At 36.7% G+C, this 16,103-nt stretch overlaps 1 protein-coding gene across 2 annotated transcripts; it reads left to right on the forward strand.

Annotated features, from left to right (window-relative positions):
• The first annotated feature begins 4,196 nt into the window (after nucleotides 1–4,196).
• On the forward strand, nucleotides 4,197–14,123 carry LOC109107845 (somatostatin receptor type 5-like). 2 transcript variants are annotated; one of them, XM_042763603.1, is made up of 4 exons: nucleotides 4,197–4,522; nucleotides 5,857–6,985; nucleotide 7,242; nucleotides 13,233–14,123. In XM_042763603.1, exons 1-4 carry the CDS (start codon nucleotides 4,329–4,331, stop codon nucleotides 13,352–13,354), a joined length of 1,446 nt encoding a protein of 481 aa, XP_042619537.1. In that variant the 5' UTR covers nucleotides 4,197–4,328; the 3' UTR covers nucleotides 13,355–14,123. The 2 variants fall into 2 exon arrangements, with proteins under 2 accessions (XP_042619537.1, XP_042619530.1); XM_042763596.1 differs by lacking the exon at nucleotide 7,242 and having other exon boundaries at nucleotides 4,200–4,522; nucleotides 13,009–14,123.
• Nucleotides 14,124–16,103: the final 1,980 nt, after the last annotated feature.

Raw genomic sequence — 16,103 nt, forward strand, 5'->3', positions numbered from 1 at the left:
CCAATATTTTAGCTATACACACAAACAGCTCACCGTTTAGACTGGTGGACACACAGCAAAGTGTTTTCTGATCTGGCAGATTGTGTGTGCAGCATATTCTCTGTTCACAATCTATTAATTCATATTCTTGCTGATCAGATTAATTTGCCTGTTGCTATGCTAAAACTACAGTTGCATATGAAAGTATTTGGATGCTTAAGTCTCACTTAAAAGCAAAACATCAAAATGAACATCTACCAAGAATTTAAGTGGCATCTACAAATGAATGATTCAGTAGAATTAAATCTGCAGCAGCATGAAAGTTATATTAAATATATTTCGGAATAATATTGATACATATACAGTGGATATAGAAAATAATCACCCCCCAATAATCACATTTTGTTGCTTTGCAGCCTGAAATGAAGACGGACAGTTTTTAAAAACGAAAGATAAAAACGAACATGTCAGGAAAAACAAAACAGAATCAATGAGTTGGAAAAAGGATCACCCCCTTATATATTTTGAAGGGGGTGATTCTTTTACACTGTATTTGCGCTTGAGAACATTACAGCAGCGGCTTTCTAAGGATAAATGTGTTGAGATCAAACCTCAAAGTGGTGAAATAAAATGTAATTCCACTGTTTAAATTGTGGTGAAACCATACAATAATGGTAGGAACAGTGCTAATGCAATGAGTTTGATTATATTTTATCTGTTGTATAAGATCTGGGTCTTTTGTTGCCTGCAGACACAGCAAATGGCATTAAAATGCATTAAAATGTCTTCCTCTCTGTCCAAACACAGGTAAACTATATTAACCCTCTATAACTGCATAATGCAAATTAATCACTATAGTGACAGCAACAAAGCACAAAATTCAGTGACGCAGACTTCTTTTTTATTTAAAGTTATGACTCCCAAAGCTTGAATAAAATATGAAATCACAGGCCAGAAACAGCCACGCATGTGTCAGCAAGCGTTATTATCAATACTTTAATATTGTGGTAACGTTGCAGAAATGTTATTCTAATTTTCTGAAGGTCTTCTGACAATGTTTTTGCATTGAATTTGACTGGGACAGTGATATAAGTTCACTTCAGCCTGTTCTTATGTCTGCAGCTGGGGAAATCTTCCATGCTAACTGCAATGTAAGTGAATTAGACTGGTGGAGAAGCGGAGAGAGAGCAACACTCATTCTGTGGAAGATACCACCACCTGCCTCAATATACACTCACAAACTCAAATATGTCTGGAGACAGTATCATGTTCTTCATAAAGGTCACCGCTTAACATGATTTACAGCGGCAGAAACACCTGCGATCCCCACAGAGCTCCACATTAACCCTTTACCTGTCAAGACCTTAATCAGTTACACTTTTATGCTGTAGAATGTTTTAGAATTTATTGCATTGAATACAACAGCCTTGGAAACATGAAGAAAAGAACCTGACACAAGTAATATTAGAGTCACTATTGCTTTTGGCCAGTAGGGTATGATATAAGTAGTTATAGATTGGTTGTGGGTTTTTTTTGTTATTGGATGCTGATCGATATTTGTCTAAGCGACTTAGTTCAACATACATTTTTTTTTATAAAATCTAAATCTAAATAGACCCCCCCCCCTCTCTCTATTGACATATTGTCATCAACTAAGATTGGAGGGAAGAAAAATTAGAGGGAAAATCTGAATACTGAATACATTGCATTATTATGCATTTTGTATTATTCAGCGTGACATCAGTTTAGAGATTGGTAGCCTAAAAATACCCCGTGATATGGTGATCACTGACTGTCAGAACCGTCTAGGAAACACTGATGAATCAGAGAGCAGCTGAAGATTTGCAGGGATTCTAGTTAATCAATATCTGTAATTATCCCACTGTGTACTTGTCAAGCTCAAAACTGCCTCATGCACGAAGGAACTCGACTTCAATTGATCTGGGTGTGTGTGTATGTGTGTGTGTGTGTGTGTGTGTGTGTTTTCTGGATCTTTGGGAATTTCTCAGCAGATTTTTATTTTTATGCTATCCACCAGGAGCACCAACAGAAGTAAATGTTTATGAGTTACATTCATATAAGATATTTTATCTTTATTGTGATTTTTTTTTTTTTTAAATATAACTGTGTCCATGCATTTATGTGCTTGTTAGGCTTGATGTGTGCACAAACTAGGGTCTGTTAATGTTCATTTCTTCACATATGTAGGTATGCAGTTTACATACATTCCCAGACATACTGCATCTGCCTTCTTGCCGCTGTTGTTTGTTCTTTACTGTTCTAACAATAAAAGCAATATTTTACTCAGCTTTGGATGCACACTTCACAAATCTCTGACTGACTTTTTGCATATATAGAAGGAAAGTATGCATATTTTTTGTGAAATGCTGACCTCCAAAAATCTCAGCAAACTCCATCATACAAAATAACTGACAGACAAGTGTTTTGGATTGGTTAGAACAGCATGGGCCAGAGCGATATTTTGTACAAAATGTCTTATTTCAGTGATATCTGTCAGGTAGTATGAATATTTTATATTAGGTACTTAAAAAAAAAAAATTCCCCAGTGATGCAGTGATGAAAGACACCATCTGTTTCCGAGCGATGGTGTGTTCTGTGTACCTCAACTCCACCCACACCTCAAAGCTCTTTTGTTGTATCTGTTCACTGCATAATTATGGCAAAATCAATCAGCTGTAGGTGAGGTATGAGCACAGGAACTTTGCTTCTTGCTTAGAAGTGAGTTATGTAATGAGCTGCTGCCGTCAAATCGCCTCAATCAGTACAGATGTCATGTGTGAAGGGAGACACCTGTGAGCCGTATGCATCAACTTTGTCTTGCACCTTCTTCTTAAAAGTTACTTTAAGCTTGTTAAAGGCACAGCACATCTACCTCCAGTTCATGTAAGGAATCAAAACTTTTGCAGGTCTCCACGTGGGTCACGTCACTCATTTTAATGCATAAAGCCCAGACAGCACACATATGTCTGCAAGATGTCTGTTAAAGATCACTTCATCTGGAAAGCATCTGCTGTACAATCATCTGATAAACATCTAGAAGATGTCAGTTTTACATTCATTCTTAATCATAAACATCTTAAAGACATCTTTTAAATGTCTATTTGACGTCTGACATGAAACGTCCTATAGAAGTACTGTATTGCAGATGAGCAAACACTCTAAAAAATACATCTTACAGATGTAAACACACACATCAAATAGACATCTCCGAGATGTATGTATGCTATCAGGGAAGCTGCTATAGTCCATATTTGAGGCGCTACTGTATGTTGTTGCCACTCTTTAGAGATGGACTTTCTTGAGAGAGACTTCCTGCATTTTGACTTTATACTTTGTACAGTAATTAGAATCATGAGAACCATTGAGAGTAATGGAAATTACATCTCTAAAGTAAAAGTCTGAGCATATTACAGTATTTAAAATTTGGCAAGAAAATGTCATTAATTGCCATGATAATAATGTGTCCCCAAAATAAGACTAAATTATCAGTTTCTGAATGCAAGAAATTTTGTGATTACAGTCTCAATTTGGTGGTCTAAGGTTTCACAAATTATTAAAATATAAATGTCTTTGTTTTTTCTCCTTAACATAACCTATCCATAAAAGAATTTCACAAATAATAGTATTCATTCTGTTTATTGATTATGAAAAGTTGCGTCATAAACGTTTTGCTTTATAAATGTGGGACAAATTAATTACCATTAACCCAGTTCTACCATTACGCTCTGGCAACAACAACCTAACACTGAGGGGCACGTTTTGAAACCATTTAACTACTTACATTTCCTTCAGAAAGTGTAAAAATCATTATGATACTTACAGTAAATAAATGCACGCTCCAGTGCGAGTGCAGTTACACAACGCTGTCAAAAATGATTTCAAAAGTATCATAAAAGTATCCCATGCTTCACACTCCCATTATAACTCTGCCCATAAACTCAAATGAAGAACTGTCCAAAATTAAATGGCTCACTCACATAAAATCTTCCGTTCAAGCCATGCGAACTTTGTTTTCTTTCTGGAAACGGTGAAGCGCTCAACGCCATATAAGGTGAAAAAGGAGGAGTTGAAACTGCGCATAAATCTCATTGGCCCTCGTTGCATGTGGAATTGGAATATGCAAAAACTATAATTACAACAATGTATTGAACTCCATATAATTGTCAGAATTCTTTTATTTTTCAGTCTGAAAAATGTTTGGGTTAAAGAACTATTACTCTGAGGTGTGATGAAGCACGCGCACGGCTTGACTGCAGGATTGCGATCTCTCTCTCTCTCTCTCTCTCTCTCTCTCCAGGTTCAGCATCTCAGAGTGAATCGGGCAGCAGATGCCATCACCTGTCGCGAAGCTGCACACTGCTGCGAGAGCGCGCACGCAAGAGGCTAGTTCATCAGATAACGCTGCTGACAGATTTAACCTGCACAATGTTTCCATGTGTTTTTTACATTTATCTACTCTTCTCATCTCCTTCGAGGAGTGTTTCACACTTTCCTGCGTTTTACTGATACATAGGCTACTCAGGTAAGCACAGTTTACTGTTTCGGATTGATTTTATTTTAGTTAACAAGTCATCTAATTTAGTAATAACTGTAAGGATATTCTTAACTTACAGCAGGACTGTTTTCGTTAATACACTCTGATCGTATGGGTTGCGCAAAATAAGAAAATCGTAAACGTACTTTAGAATTGCCCAATAATGCAATTTTAATACCCTGTTGGTTTGTTTAAGCGCACTAAGTTTTAATGTCACCACAGATGAATGACGTAAAACACGCATTTTAGTTTTTACGCAGTGTTTCTAAACAAAAATCGTAAATACCGTCTCTGAAAAATGAAACCAAGCGAGAAAAGCGGGCACACGGCGTTATTCTCGCTGTCTTTGACGACTTAAAACTGATTTCATCAAGGTGAGAGCAGATAGTTTGTAAGAAAATGTTTTGCAGTAAGACAGATCCAGTCGAGACCTTGCGCCAGTGCGTTTATTCTGCGGGTAACTGTTGTGAGCTGCATAGACCAGCAAAGTCCAACAAATGTCTACACATGTAAAATATAAAATCTTATTTAGGCCAGTGTTTTTGTAATAGGGCTATTTGTCAAACTTTTTTGATCTTCTTAAAGTAGTTTTACACACACACACACACACACACACACACACACACACACACACACACACACACACACACACACACACACACAAACAATTATGAAACGCAAACTGCAACAACAAAAATGTAAAGGTAGCCTATATAACCTATATATATCAGTCCGTTCTTATTGCCAACAAATATTGTAAGTAATAAACTGTATAAATGTATACATTTAAAATACATTGCCCCAACCTTGTCCTGTGAACACAGTTTAACCTTTGGTTAACATCTACCGTCATTATTTAGTTGACTCTTGTCTAAATGCATGACATTGTGGTTTTATTGTGTTGAAAATTATTACATGGTTTGGGAGAGAGAATTTACACAAATTTACAGAAAATATGTTTTTTAATGCATGAACGTCCTGTGCCACTATATGCAACACTGAGGAGAGACATAAAACAGAAGACAGAGAGATAAGCATGTATGCGTTATGTCACTTCAGTCTCCTTCTGTGGGTTTGTTGTTTTGGCTCAACGATAGGTGTAATCATCTGCACTGATTCAGTCTCTCTGATCTCTCACTTTAAAACAAGCCGACTCAAGCACATTAAATGAACACAAGTCATATTCTCTCCTGCTGACAAACACATACCTTTCCACTGAGCTGTTATGGATTCATTGCTGCTTAAAACTCTCTCTCGGTCACTTATCCTTTTCCCACTTATACACTCATTTCTGACCCTTTTTATCTTTATGTCCATTCCAGATCCAGAATGGAGTCATTTAATAAATCCAGGTGGGCGGGGTCAGTCCCAGGGGATTATAACTCCTCTTCCTTTGGACTGGGATTTACAGGAACTCCAGTTGGGAATTACACTGGCAATGTGTCCGATCAAAGCATGCCATTTCAAGGGAGCAGCACGATGGTTACTGCAGTCATATCATTCACCGTGTTCATCGTTGGACTCACTGGCAACACTCTGGCTATCTACGTAGTTTTGCGTTATGCTAAGATGAAAACTGTTACAAACATCTACATTTTAAACTTGGCTGTGGCCGATGAGCTGTATATATTGGGCCTCCCTTTCCTTACGACGCAAAACGTACTGTCCTACTGGCCGTTTGGCTCATTCCTGTGTCGCGTCGTCATGACGGCAGACTCGTTAAATCAATTCACAAGCATCTTCTGTTTGACAGTGATGAGTATTGATCGCTATTTAGCAGTAGTGCATCCTATCCGCTCCACTAGGTGGCGCCGACCACGAGTAGCTAAAGCAGTTAGTGCAGCGGTGTGGGCGTTTTCCTTCATCGTTGTTCTCCCCGTGGTGATATTCTCTGACGTTCAGGACATGTTTAACTCATGCAACATGAGTTGGCCGGAGCCACGAGACGTTTGGTCGACGGCATTCATACTTTACACCGCCACGCTCGGATTCTTCGGCCCCCTGCTGGTCATCTGCATGTGTTACCTGCTCATCGTAGTCAAGGTGAAGTCGTCCGGTGCACGGGCGGGATTTACGAAGCGCAGACGCTCTGAGCGGAAGGTGACCCGCATGGTGGTGGTGATCGTGGTGGTGTTCGTCCTCTGCTGGCTGCCCTTCTACATCATCAACATCGTAAACCTGGTGTTCATACTCCCGGAGAACAGCGTGATGGCAGGGGTGTATTTTTTCGCCGTCATCTTGTCGTATGCCAATAGCTGTGCCAATCCGCTGCTCTATGGGTTCTTGTCCGACAACTTCAAGCAGAGTTTCCGGAAGGTGCTGTGCGTGCGCAAGGCAAACGGCGTGGAGGATGGCGATCCCAGTCTGCCCCGGACGGAGAAAACGACGACCCACGATACGTTCCTGACGCCGCGGAACAATGACGTTAATGGACACGTACAGGGCAGCCAGGTACAGTCACTCTGCAAGCACATTTCACATTTTTTAAACATGTTTAATGAATCTGTTGAATGTTTATTTTGGGGCTGTCAGTAGATAAAAAGAAAAATTCTGATCAATCACACCCATTTTTGTGCAATTAATCGCAAACTTAACGTGAAATTAAACACACTATTTATTCATTGTCAGCTTGCTCAAACTAGACTTCAAACTCAATGCACTTTATATGGTACTTCAAAATGCGATGTATGCACACAACTTCTACCAGGGTCTGCCTACCAGGGTTACTGGCATTTTCATTATTTTAGATGCTCTGTGTGATAAACTCCTGACTGGCAAGCTTATCAAGTGTTAAATTTTTTTAACGCATTAAAGGGTTACTCCACCCAAAAATGAAAATTTTGTCATTAATCACTTACCCCCATGTCATTCCAAACCCATAAAAGATTTGTTCATCTTCGGAACACAATTTAAGATATTTTGAATGAAAACCCGGAGGCTTGAGACTGTCCCATAGACTGCCAAATAAATAACAGTGTCAAGGTCCAGGAAAGTATGAAAATCATCGTCAGAATAGTCCATCTGCCATCAGTGATTCAACCGTAATGTTATGCAGCGATGAGAATACTTTTTGTACACAAAGAAAACAAAAATAACGACTTTATTCAACAATTCCTCTCCTCTGTGTCTCTCCAAATCAGCGTAGCGTCATTTTGGCAATTCTGAGCTGTACGCAGATAAATACACATAAAAAACGTATCCTTGTGGCGCGGCTGATAGAGAAGAGCGTACGTCATCTGCAAACAGCTAAGATTTGCCAAAACGGCACCACGGACTTGGTCATTCATTTACACAACAACAGTGTTTTGGGTGTTTGAAAATGTAAACTTTTGAATTTGGGTTTCAAAATGCAAGTTTTTAATGAAAACGATAGTATTATCATCTCTGTGTAAACTACAACAATGCAAATTTGTGAAAATGGTGACGTCATGTGCATGCATATTACATGTTCAGTCTATAGGCATGCACGAGTACTTGACAACCAAAAAAAACGTTTGTATTCATCGCTCTGTAGAAGATTGCGCGCACAGAGTTAGTGTTATTAACAAATAGTGACATCCCCAACTACTGGCCTGGCATGCATTATGCAGCGTTTATATTTGTTTTTGTGGATCCGTGTGAATGGGGACCATTTTGACAACGTTGTCATCTGTACGCAAAATCTTTAAAAAATGCAAAGTAAATTTTTTTCTATTTATAGTATATTGTCATTGTGTAAACATGCCTTTAAACATTCTGTTCTTTGCATTGTCTGATGTGTTGTATGTTTTAGCTCATAAAGTTAAGTGACACTTACAATAAGGTTCCATTTGCTACATGAACCAACAATGAAAAATACTTCTAAAGCATTTATTAATATTAGTTAATTTTAAATATTAACATTTACCAAATTCATTAATAAAATCAAAAGTTGTATCCATTAATACTATGTAACTGGCATGACCTAACATGAGCTAACAATGAACAGATTTTAATCATCTAATGTTAAAGATTTATAAATACTGCAGCAAATGTATTCCTTGTTGTTAATTAATGCATTAATTAATGCTAACTAATGAGACCTTATTGTAAAGTGTTACTGAAAGTTCTGTAAAGTTGTTCAAGGCATAGTTTACCCAGAAAAAAATAAAATCCTGTTTAACAATCAGTGCATATGAACAAAAAAGACAACCAGAAAAATTCAGAAGACTTAAAGAATTGAAGTCATGTGATCTACTTGATAGCATTCAAAAGTCTATTTTAACATTTTGAATATTATGATATTATGTTTTGTGTTCCACTGAAGGGTTTGGAGCAAGGTGAGGGTGAGTAAATGTTGACAGAATTGTTACTTTTTGGTAAACTATTGCTTTAAACTGTTTTCTAGAAGAAGAAAAACAAACGGTTTAGTTATGGCCACTTGGTTTTTAGCCCTTCACTGGTGTTTTCATGAATTTTCTGTAGATTACAAACATGCTGAGAATTTCACATTTGATACAGCTGCCAACATGTTGCTCCTTCCTCCCTCCCCAAAGAGACAATCTCAGTGAAACTGATTTAGTGAGCAGCAAATGGAGTGAGAGAGAGAGAGAGAGAGAGAGAGAGAGAGAGAGAGAGAGAGAGAGAGAGATTGTGTTTGTGTGTCTTCCTATTCATCAGTACTAGTCCCTTTAGTGCCCTTAGGGACAACACTCATATGTTCCTAATAAACATTCCCAATGTCCATGTATATTAGCATCTGTTTGTGTTTGTGAGTGAAAGACGAAGAAAGAAAGGGCTGAGTGATAGTATGACCAAAATCTTACATCAGTGATTCCTTTTATACAGTAATAAATCACAACAACAAGAGAGTTTGTCACTACATACTGTAAATTCATATGTATTAGTTTAAAGTTTTGACGTCATTACAACTTTTCTAATTTGTAGGAAAAAGTCAAACAATTGTCAAACTTACCCAATTTTGACCATAAATATAGATTATTTATTTATTTATTTATTGGGGGATTCAACAAACACATTATTTATTTACTAAACAAACATGTGTAAAATATTACCACAGAGTTATTTGATATTAACCATATTTTTGGTTATTGAAAATCATTAAATTTAATTGATTTTTTATAATTTGAAATACAACAGATAATTATTGTATAATAAATGTACAAATATAATATGTCTGAATTGATTAATAATTAAACAGTAAATCTAAAAATCACTTTAATTTGTGATTGGATGAACCCCACTTGAATTTGTTGAAATACACGCACGTGTTCATCACCTATATTTTATCATATTTCTCAGCCCGAGTAGAAGAGATTATGAATAATTGACAATAAACAGTGTACATATACACTTTACAAATAGATTTTTTTATTGGGATCTTGATTGATGTCAACCAAGAGATAATTCTCCAAAGAATATAACAATATATTATGTAAAAAATAAAATTAAAAAATAACTCAAAATATTAAAACTATATTAAAAATGATATTTATGACTTTAATTTGTAATGGGATGAACCACACTTGAAGTTGTTGTTGAAATAATCAGTATACACACCCATTTTTACCAGCTATATTTTATCATATTGCTTAGCCCTAGCAGAAGAAATTATGAAATGTTAGTATTTGACCAAGTGGACAATAAGAGAGTTCAAGTATGTGTGTGTAGAAATGTGAGTGTATTATAAGAGTGTCCTTCTGAGAGTGAGATCAGACGATCCCATTGTTCATTCAGTGGGGAAATCAGAGCCATACGGCTCTAGAGACTGAATCAGATCTGTATGACTGAAGAATCACTTGCGTTTGATGGACATCACAGCATCTGATGTAGGATCTATGTGAAAAAAAAACAATCCCTTTAAGTCATTAAAGCTCTAATGTCTCTCTGTGGCAGACTGGCTTTCCCTGCTTTGACTGATACTCCATCTGATTGCTGGAGACACTATAGACACACATTCACTCTCTGTCTTTTAGCCCTTTTTCACCAACATTGTAGTGCTGCTGGAGCTAGAGGCCAATTTGGCTTTATTCTGCATGCTTACAAAGCAAAAAAACTAAAAAAATTAATTTCCCTGGCAATGGCTCTTTAAACCTGCTGGTCTTGATTCACAAACCAAACAAACATCACCACTTCAAAATTTATCAGAACAACAAATCACTTTGGCACAAAAACAAAAAAACATCACCACTTCAAAATTTATCAGAACAACAAATCACTTTTAATATACATAAAATTTTAGTGTCTATATAATATATATATATAAAAAAAAAAAAAAAATATATATATATATATATATATATATATTATATATATACACAAAAACAAAAAGTAGATTGCTCCCATTAGATCACCACATCTTCATGAAATAAAATTGTTTTATTTAAATAGTAGATTGCTCCCATTAGATCACCACATCTTCATGAAATAAAATTGTTTTATTTAAATACATCTATAAATTGGTTCCAGGATTACATAAACATTTTAGTGTCACCATATAAATATATAAATGTATATAATGTAAAATATATAAATAAAAACAAAAAAAAATAAAAATAATATCATTTATAAATATATAATATTATATATATATATATATATATATATATATATATATAATATATATATATATATATAATATTACAAGTCGTCGTGTCACATCACCACAGCACATGTGCCTTGGTGAGTGAAATTCTTGATTTTGCACCCAAGTACAGACATGAAAATATTCCATACTTTTACAGTTAGCACTACACATTTTGGATCAACATCTTTTGATGATTATGTAGACATATGCATTAAAAATCTAATTACTGTACCATTGGATGGAATCCAGTGGTAGCAAAATATAGACTTGAACCCAAGTTCCCTACCCCTAAACCTCGGATAGCCTGAGGGGAAAAAGCCCTCCTCAGTCCATGCGGGATCGGATGTATTCCTCAGAGAATCAGTGTGAAATGTCATAGCTGATTAACAAGAGCTGGTAGAAGCTTTGCGGTTGCCCTCCAAACCAATCCTAATTGTTAAACTAAAACAGCCGTCTCAGGAATACTGATGAAAAGTAATATCTCAATTCTGATGGGTTGATTGGAATGTTGTTCCAGGAATCAACAAGGATGTCTTGATCCAGCTCCTTGGTCTTGTCGAACATGTTGTACTCGGTGAAATCACAGGCCTATCACCCATAGCGAAATATACACCTATAGGAGCGGCAGAGCTGAAAATGAATGTATGAATGCCCAAATGTCCAATGTGCACAAATCTGTTTATATATAAATAAATTAGTACAAACAAAAAGGTGTTCTTATTTTCCAGGGTCAGTGTGTAGAGTGAAAATAATATCATATGTAGCGGATCCAGTGAGGCAGGCAGCACAGCAGATGTAGTCTCTACGAATCTCAAAAACACTTAATGAAGATTAACAGGCCTTCATATATATTTTATTTTTCTTTGGTATACAATGGTGGATTTTTTGAAGCATAGGGAATAGAGAGAGGGAGAGGTTATGCGCATGCTCGGAGCACACGGCCTGGGATGCCATCAGGACCCCGCTGCCTTGCGGGATATTCCCCCGTCGGAAGGATCGGGTTACTTCCGCGACAGAGACGGGAGAGTGCACTCACCTCTTCTGCAGCAGCTCTGCGGGAGCGCTCTCTGTGGGGCGGTGTTTGTATAAAAGTTATTAGCTCGTCCGGTATGTTCACATAGCTGGTTTGTTCCCTTTAAATGATTTTATTGATTCCCTATGCATGAATTTATCAACTTTGTTTTTTGTATTGTGCGGCTTTGATGGACAGATAACTGGCCTGTGTATGCGATCATCAGCGTTTTCGGATTTAAAAGAATTAAAATTAAACACTAATTGATATAATTTGAATACATTAATTAATTTAAATACATACAATAATATGATATAATTTAGAATTAAATTAATTAATGAATACTTTTTTTAAATACATCTCATGTTGAAAATGTTGCAATGTATTTATTTTGTTTTATATTTAATGCATCCGAGCACCATCTCCAGTATCATTCCGGTGGATTGGTTATCTCTCTCTCTCTCTCTCTCTCTCTCAGTGTTAAAGAGTATCAGCAGGGAATCTCAGAGGCTGAATTAGAACCACATTGTGCACCAGAAAGAACATTAGTTATTCTACAGAATGAAAAACAGGAAGGAAGAAAAAAGACATAAAAATGGCTGAAAATGTTGGGAAAAGGGAACAGCAGAATGTTGTGCTTGTTAGGCTTTAAAGGGATAGTTCACCTAAAAATGTAATGCTTTCATTATTTACTCACTACAGTGTTGTTCTGAAACCTGTACGCTGTTATTTTCTCACAAATATAGGAATGCTGAAAAAACTGGGTCTGAAATAACTAATGGCAGAATTTTTATTATTGCATCATTAATTCCTTGTTTTCTAAAGTGCAAAACAGCATCATCGACACACATAGCAGTGCAGAGGTGCCACTGTCTGTCCTGTTCTCTGTTTCTGCAGGATCTGCAGTTACAGTCTTGCATGAGTGCGTCTGAGAAGCCTCAGCCTGCAAGACCCCAGATCATTGGCCAGTCCACACTCTAAACGCTGTTTCTCTCTCTGTCTGTCGTTTCCATCTTTATTTCGTCTCCTTTCCTGTGCTCTATTTGTCTTATCGTCTCTCCGTTCATCCCTTCAATTTGTCTGTATGTCCACCTGTCTCTTCTTCTGGCTTTTTGTGGAAGTGTGGCCTGAGCCTCAAGCCACACCCCTGAATGTGCCAGTGACTCCGCCTTCCCACACAGCAGAGCTCAGCCTCCACCCGGTGCCCCTCATCGCCACGCCCAGCTCCAGCCGTGACCTGTGACCCCAGCGGGTCGTGAGAGCCCATCCGAACAATCCCAGGATACTTTGTTTTTGGTGGAGGGTGCAGTGTTTGCTGAAAAACACCAGCGTCTTCACGCTCTTGGAAAACCTGGAAATATCAGGAATTTTAAAACGGCTTGGAAAATTCTATGTTGAATTTAAATGCTTTAAAATAGTTAATCAGCTAAGAATTACTATTTGTGAATTTGTGTAAAACTCTATTTAAAATCCTGAGTCTGAGACCACAGTCTGCTTCATATTTTTAGAATACAATTCTTTCAACACAAAATATAATATCAGCAAAGCAATTTTTAGTTTTTGCTTATATGATTAAGTGCAAAGCCTGACTTTTTCCAGCATGACCTAACAAGGAGTCTGAAATATTTCCTATTTTATGTCATTTTACATTTATTTGTTTTACATTTTTCAAAATCCAGACATCTTTTGTAAATTTTCTGGTTTAAATTACTTTGGTCTCAGACTTTTGGGCCCTACTTTTAAATATAGTTTTAAAAAAGGATGAGAAAACAGAAGAGGGATTTAAAAGAGAGACAGGACTTCAGATGCAAGTGAAGGGGATTTAGAGATGATGAATGTTGGTATATTGCTTTTCACACACACGCGCGGACACACACACACACAACAGAAACATTTGATCCATTTTCCTGCATTAAACACAAAATAACCTTTTCTCTTTCTCCTCTACGATCAAATGATTGATGTGAAGTGAACAAAAAAGAAACACACACACACTGCTACAGCTGATTGTGGGGGGAGGTGTATGGGGGGTTGCTATAGTAGCGAACGCTACTTTAATATCCATCTGATCGATTGTGATGCCGTGCTCATTGACATGCTTGCGCACGAATCACGGTCACGCATACGCTCATAAGAATCATAAGATGTACTGCATAATAATAATAAAGCAATCAAACGAATAAAAGTGATTTTGAGTAAGTAAATAAGAATGCTAAAATAAGTTTTAGGTTTGTAGTTATATATGAAATAGTACACTATTTGAAAAATAATATTTTATTTTAAAATGTGCACATTCACTCTTATTCGTATGTCTAATAGTCGAAAACGCAAACGTCTCTTGTCACGTTCATATTTTCAACTCAAAACAGCGACATTTCATAAAAATTTTAGTAGTTTGCATAATTTTATTGTTTTTTATTGTTGGTCGTTGTATATTTCTATCGTAAAACAGTTTTCTAATATTGTTGTAGGTCTATTTACATTTTTATCGTACTACTTACATCTCTCCACGAACTACAGTAAGACCCACCTTCTTTGATTTGATTGGATCTCGATCATTCTGACATCGACAAGCGCTGATGGACCACTGAGGCAGACCAGCCTGAAAGTTTAACTTTTAAAACTTTTTGTCATCCAAACCACAAACAGCTTTACTCAGTCTTATACTGTCTATCAGCTATGACTATTTTAGTCTTTTGAAGGACAAAATGAGTGGAAAAACAGAAATAAAAATTAGACATAAATACCATAAAATGCAGGCCAAGAGCGAGGCCCTCTAGAGGCGCGAGGCCCTGTGCGGTCACACACTTGGCACAGCCATTGTGACAGTACTGTGTCTCAGTGTCCTTCAAAATCAAAGACTAATATGCTGTGTTCCTTTCAAGAACTCCAAGAAGTTTGATGTAATACTTGGAAACTCATTCTAATATTAACAACTCCACGATCGGCACCCATCATTAACATTCCCTTGTAAATACATTAAAAAGAAAAATCCAAGTACATTACATGTTAAAACCAGTTTAGCAAATCAGCAGGGTTGTTATCACTAACTAAAAATAAAATCATAAAAAAAAAACAAAAAAAAACAATATATATATATATATATATATATATATATATATATATATATATATATATATATATATATATATATATATATATATATATATACATATTTACTTGAAATTCTCATTTTCATATTAAACTATGAAAGTATGCCAGAGATACTAAAGGATTTCAGAGAGAGATGTGTGTTAAACACAGTAAATGCTTCTCTCTGTTCATCCTTTAGTTGCAGTATGTAGGTTGAACATCTGCAAGGCAAGCATGTTGTTTTTTTTAAATATCTTCTGGGGGTCAGCACCTCAACACCATTATGGTCGGACTTATCTTGTGAATATAGGGAACGCAGCCGTTGACCCATGACACACTGGGAGCGACTCTTCTCTGGGCAGAAACTTCCCTTTCCCCATCTGGGCATTTGCACTGACAGGTAGAATGAGATGTGAAAGATTGCTTCTGGACGTCAGGATCCTGGCTGGTTGAACTTTTTCAGTGTTCGCATGTCCTAGGGCTTGGGAATCTGTGGAAACTGGGACTTTAAAGTACTTTAGGGTGTGGTGTTCAAGGGTTGTCGAGTATAAGGGTCAAGATTGCGTTTCCTGATCTGTATTGACGTGTTTAAACGGTCCTCTGCTCTCTGCCAAATGTAGCAAAGTGCCTTTTCTTGTCCCAGATCAAACTATCAGACATTTGAAAATGTGAGGCGTCGGTGGAGGCCTTAGAGACACAACCTGTTGTTTGCTTTCTTTGTTGTTTAGCTTCTTCCCTCGTTGTTTATTGGTGGGGGTTATTTCCGTTCATATGCTTCATTGGTAAATGTTTATAAGTATTCATATGGTTTATATTTAAGAACACTTTTTAATGTCACTATGTAATGTTATTGTAAAGTTACTGCCAGTGTAATGGAAACCACACCAACAAATGTTAAC

The sequence above is a fragment of the Cyprinus carpio genome, chromosome A1 (assembly GCF_018340385.1).
Source record: "Cyprinus carpio isolate SPL01 chromosome A1, ASM1834038v1, whole genome shotgun sequence".
Lineage (NCBI taxonomy): Eukaryota > Metazoa > Chordata > Actinopteri > Cypriniformes > Cyprinidae > Cyprinus > Cyprinus carpio.

Bases quoted from the DNA above. Each gene is read 5' to 3' on its own strand.
- LOC109107845 (XM_042763603.1), top strand. From the start codon at position 4,329: ATGCCATCACCTGTCGCGAAGCTGCACACTGCTGCGAGAGCGCGCACG. The intron at 4,523-5,856 runs GTAAGCACAGTT...TGTCCATTCCAG, and splicing joins CTGATACATAGGCTACTCAG to ATCCAGAATGGAGTCATTTA.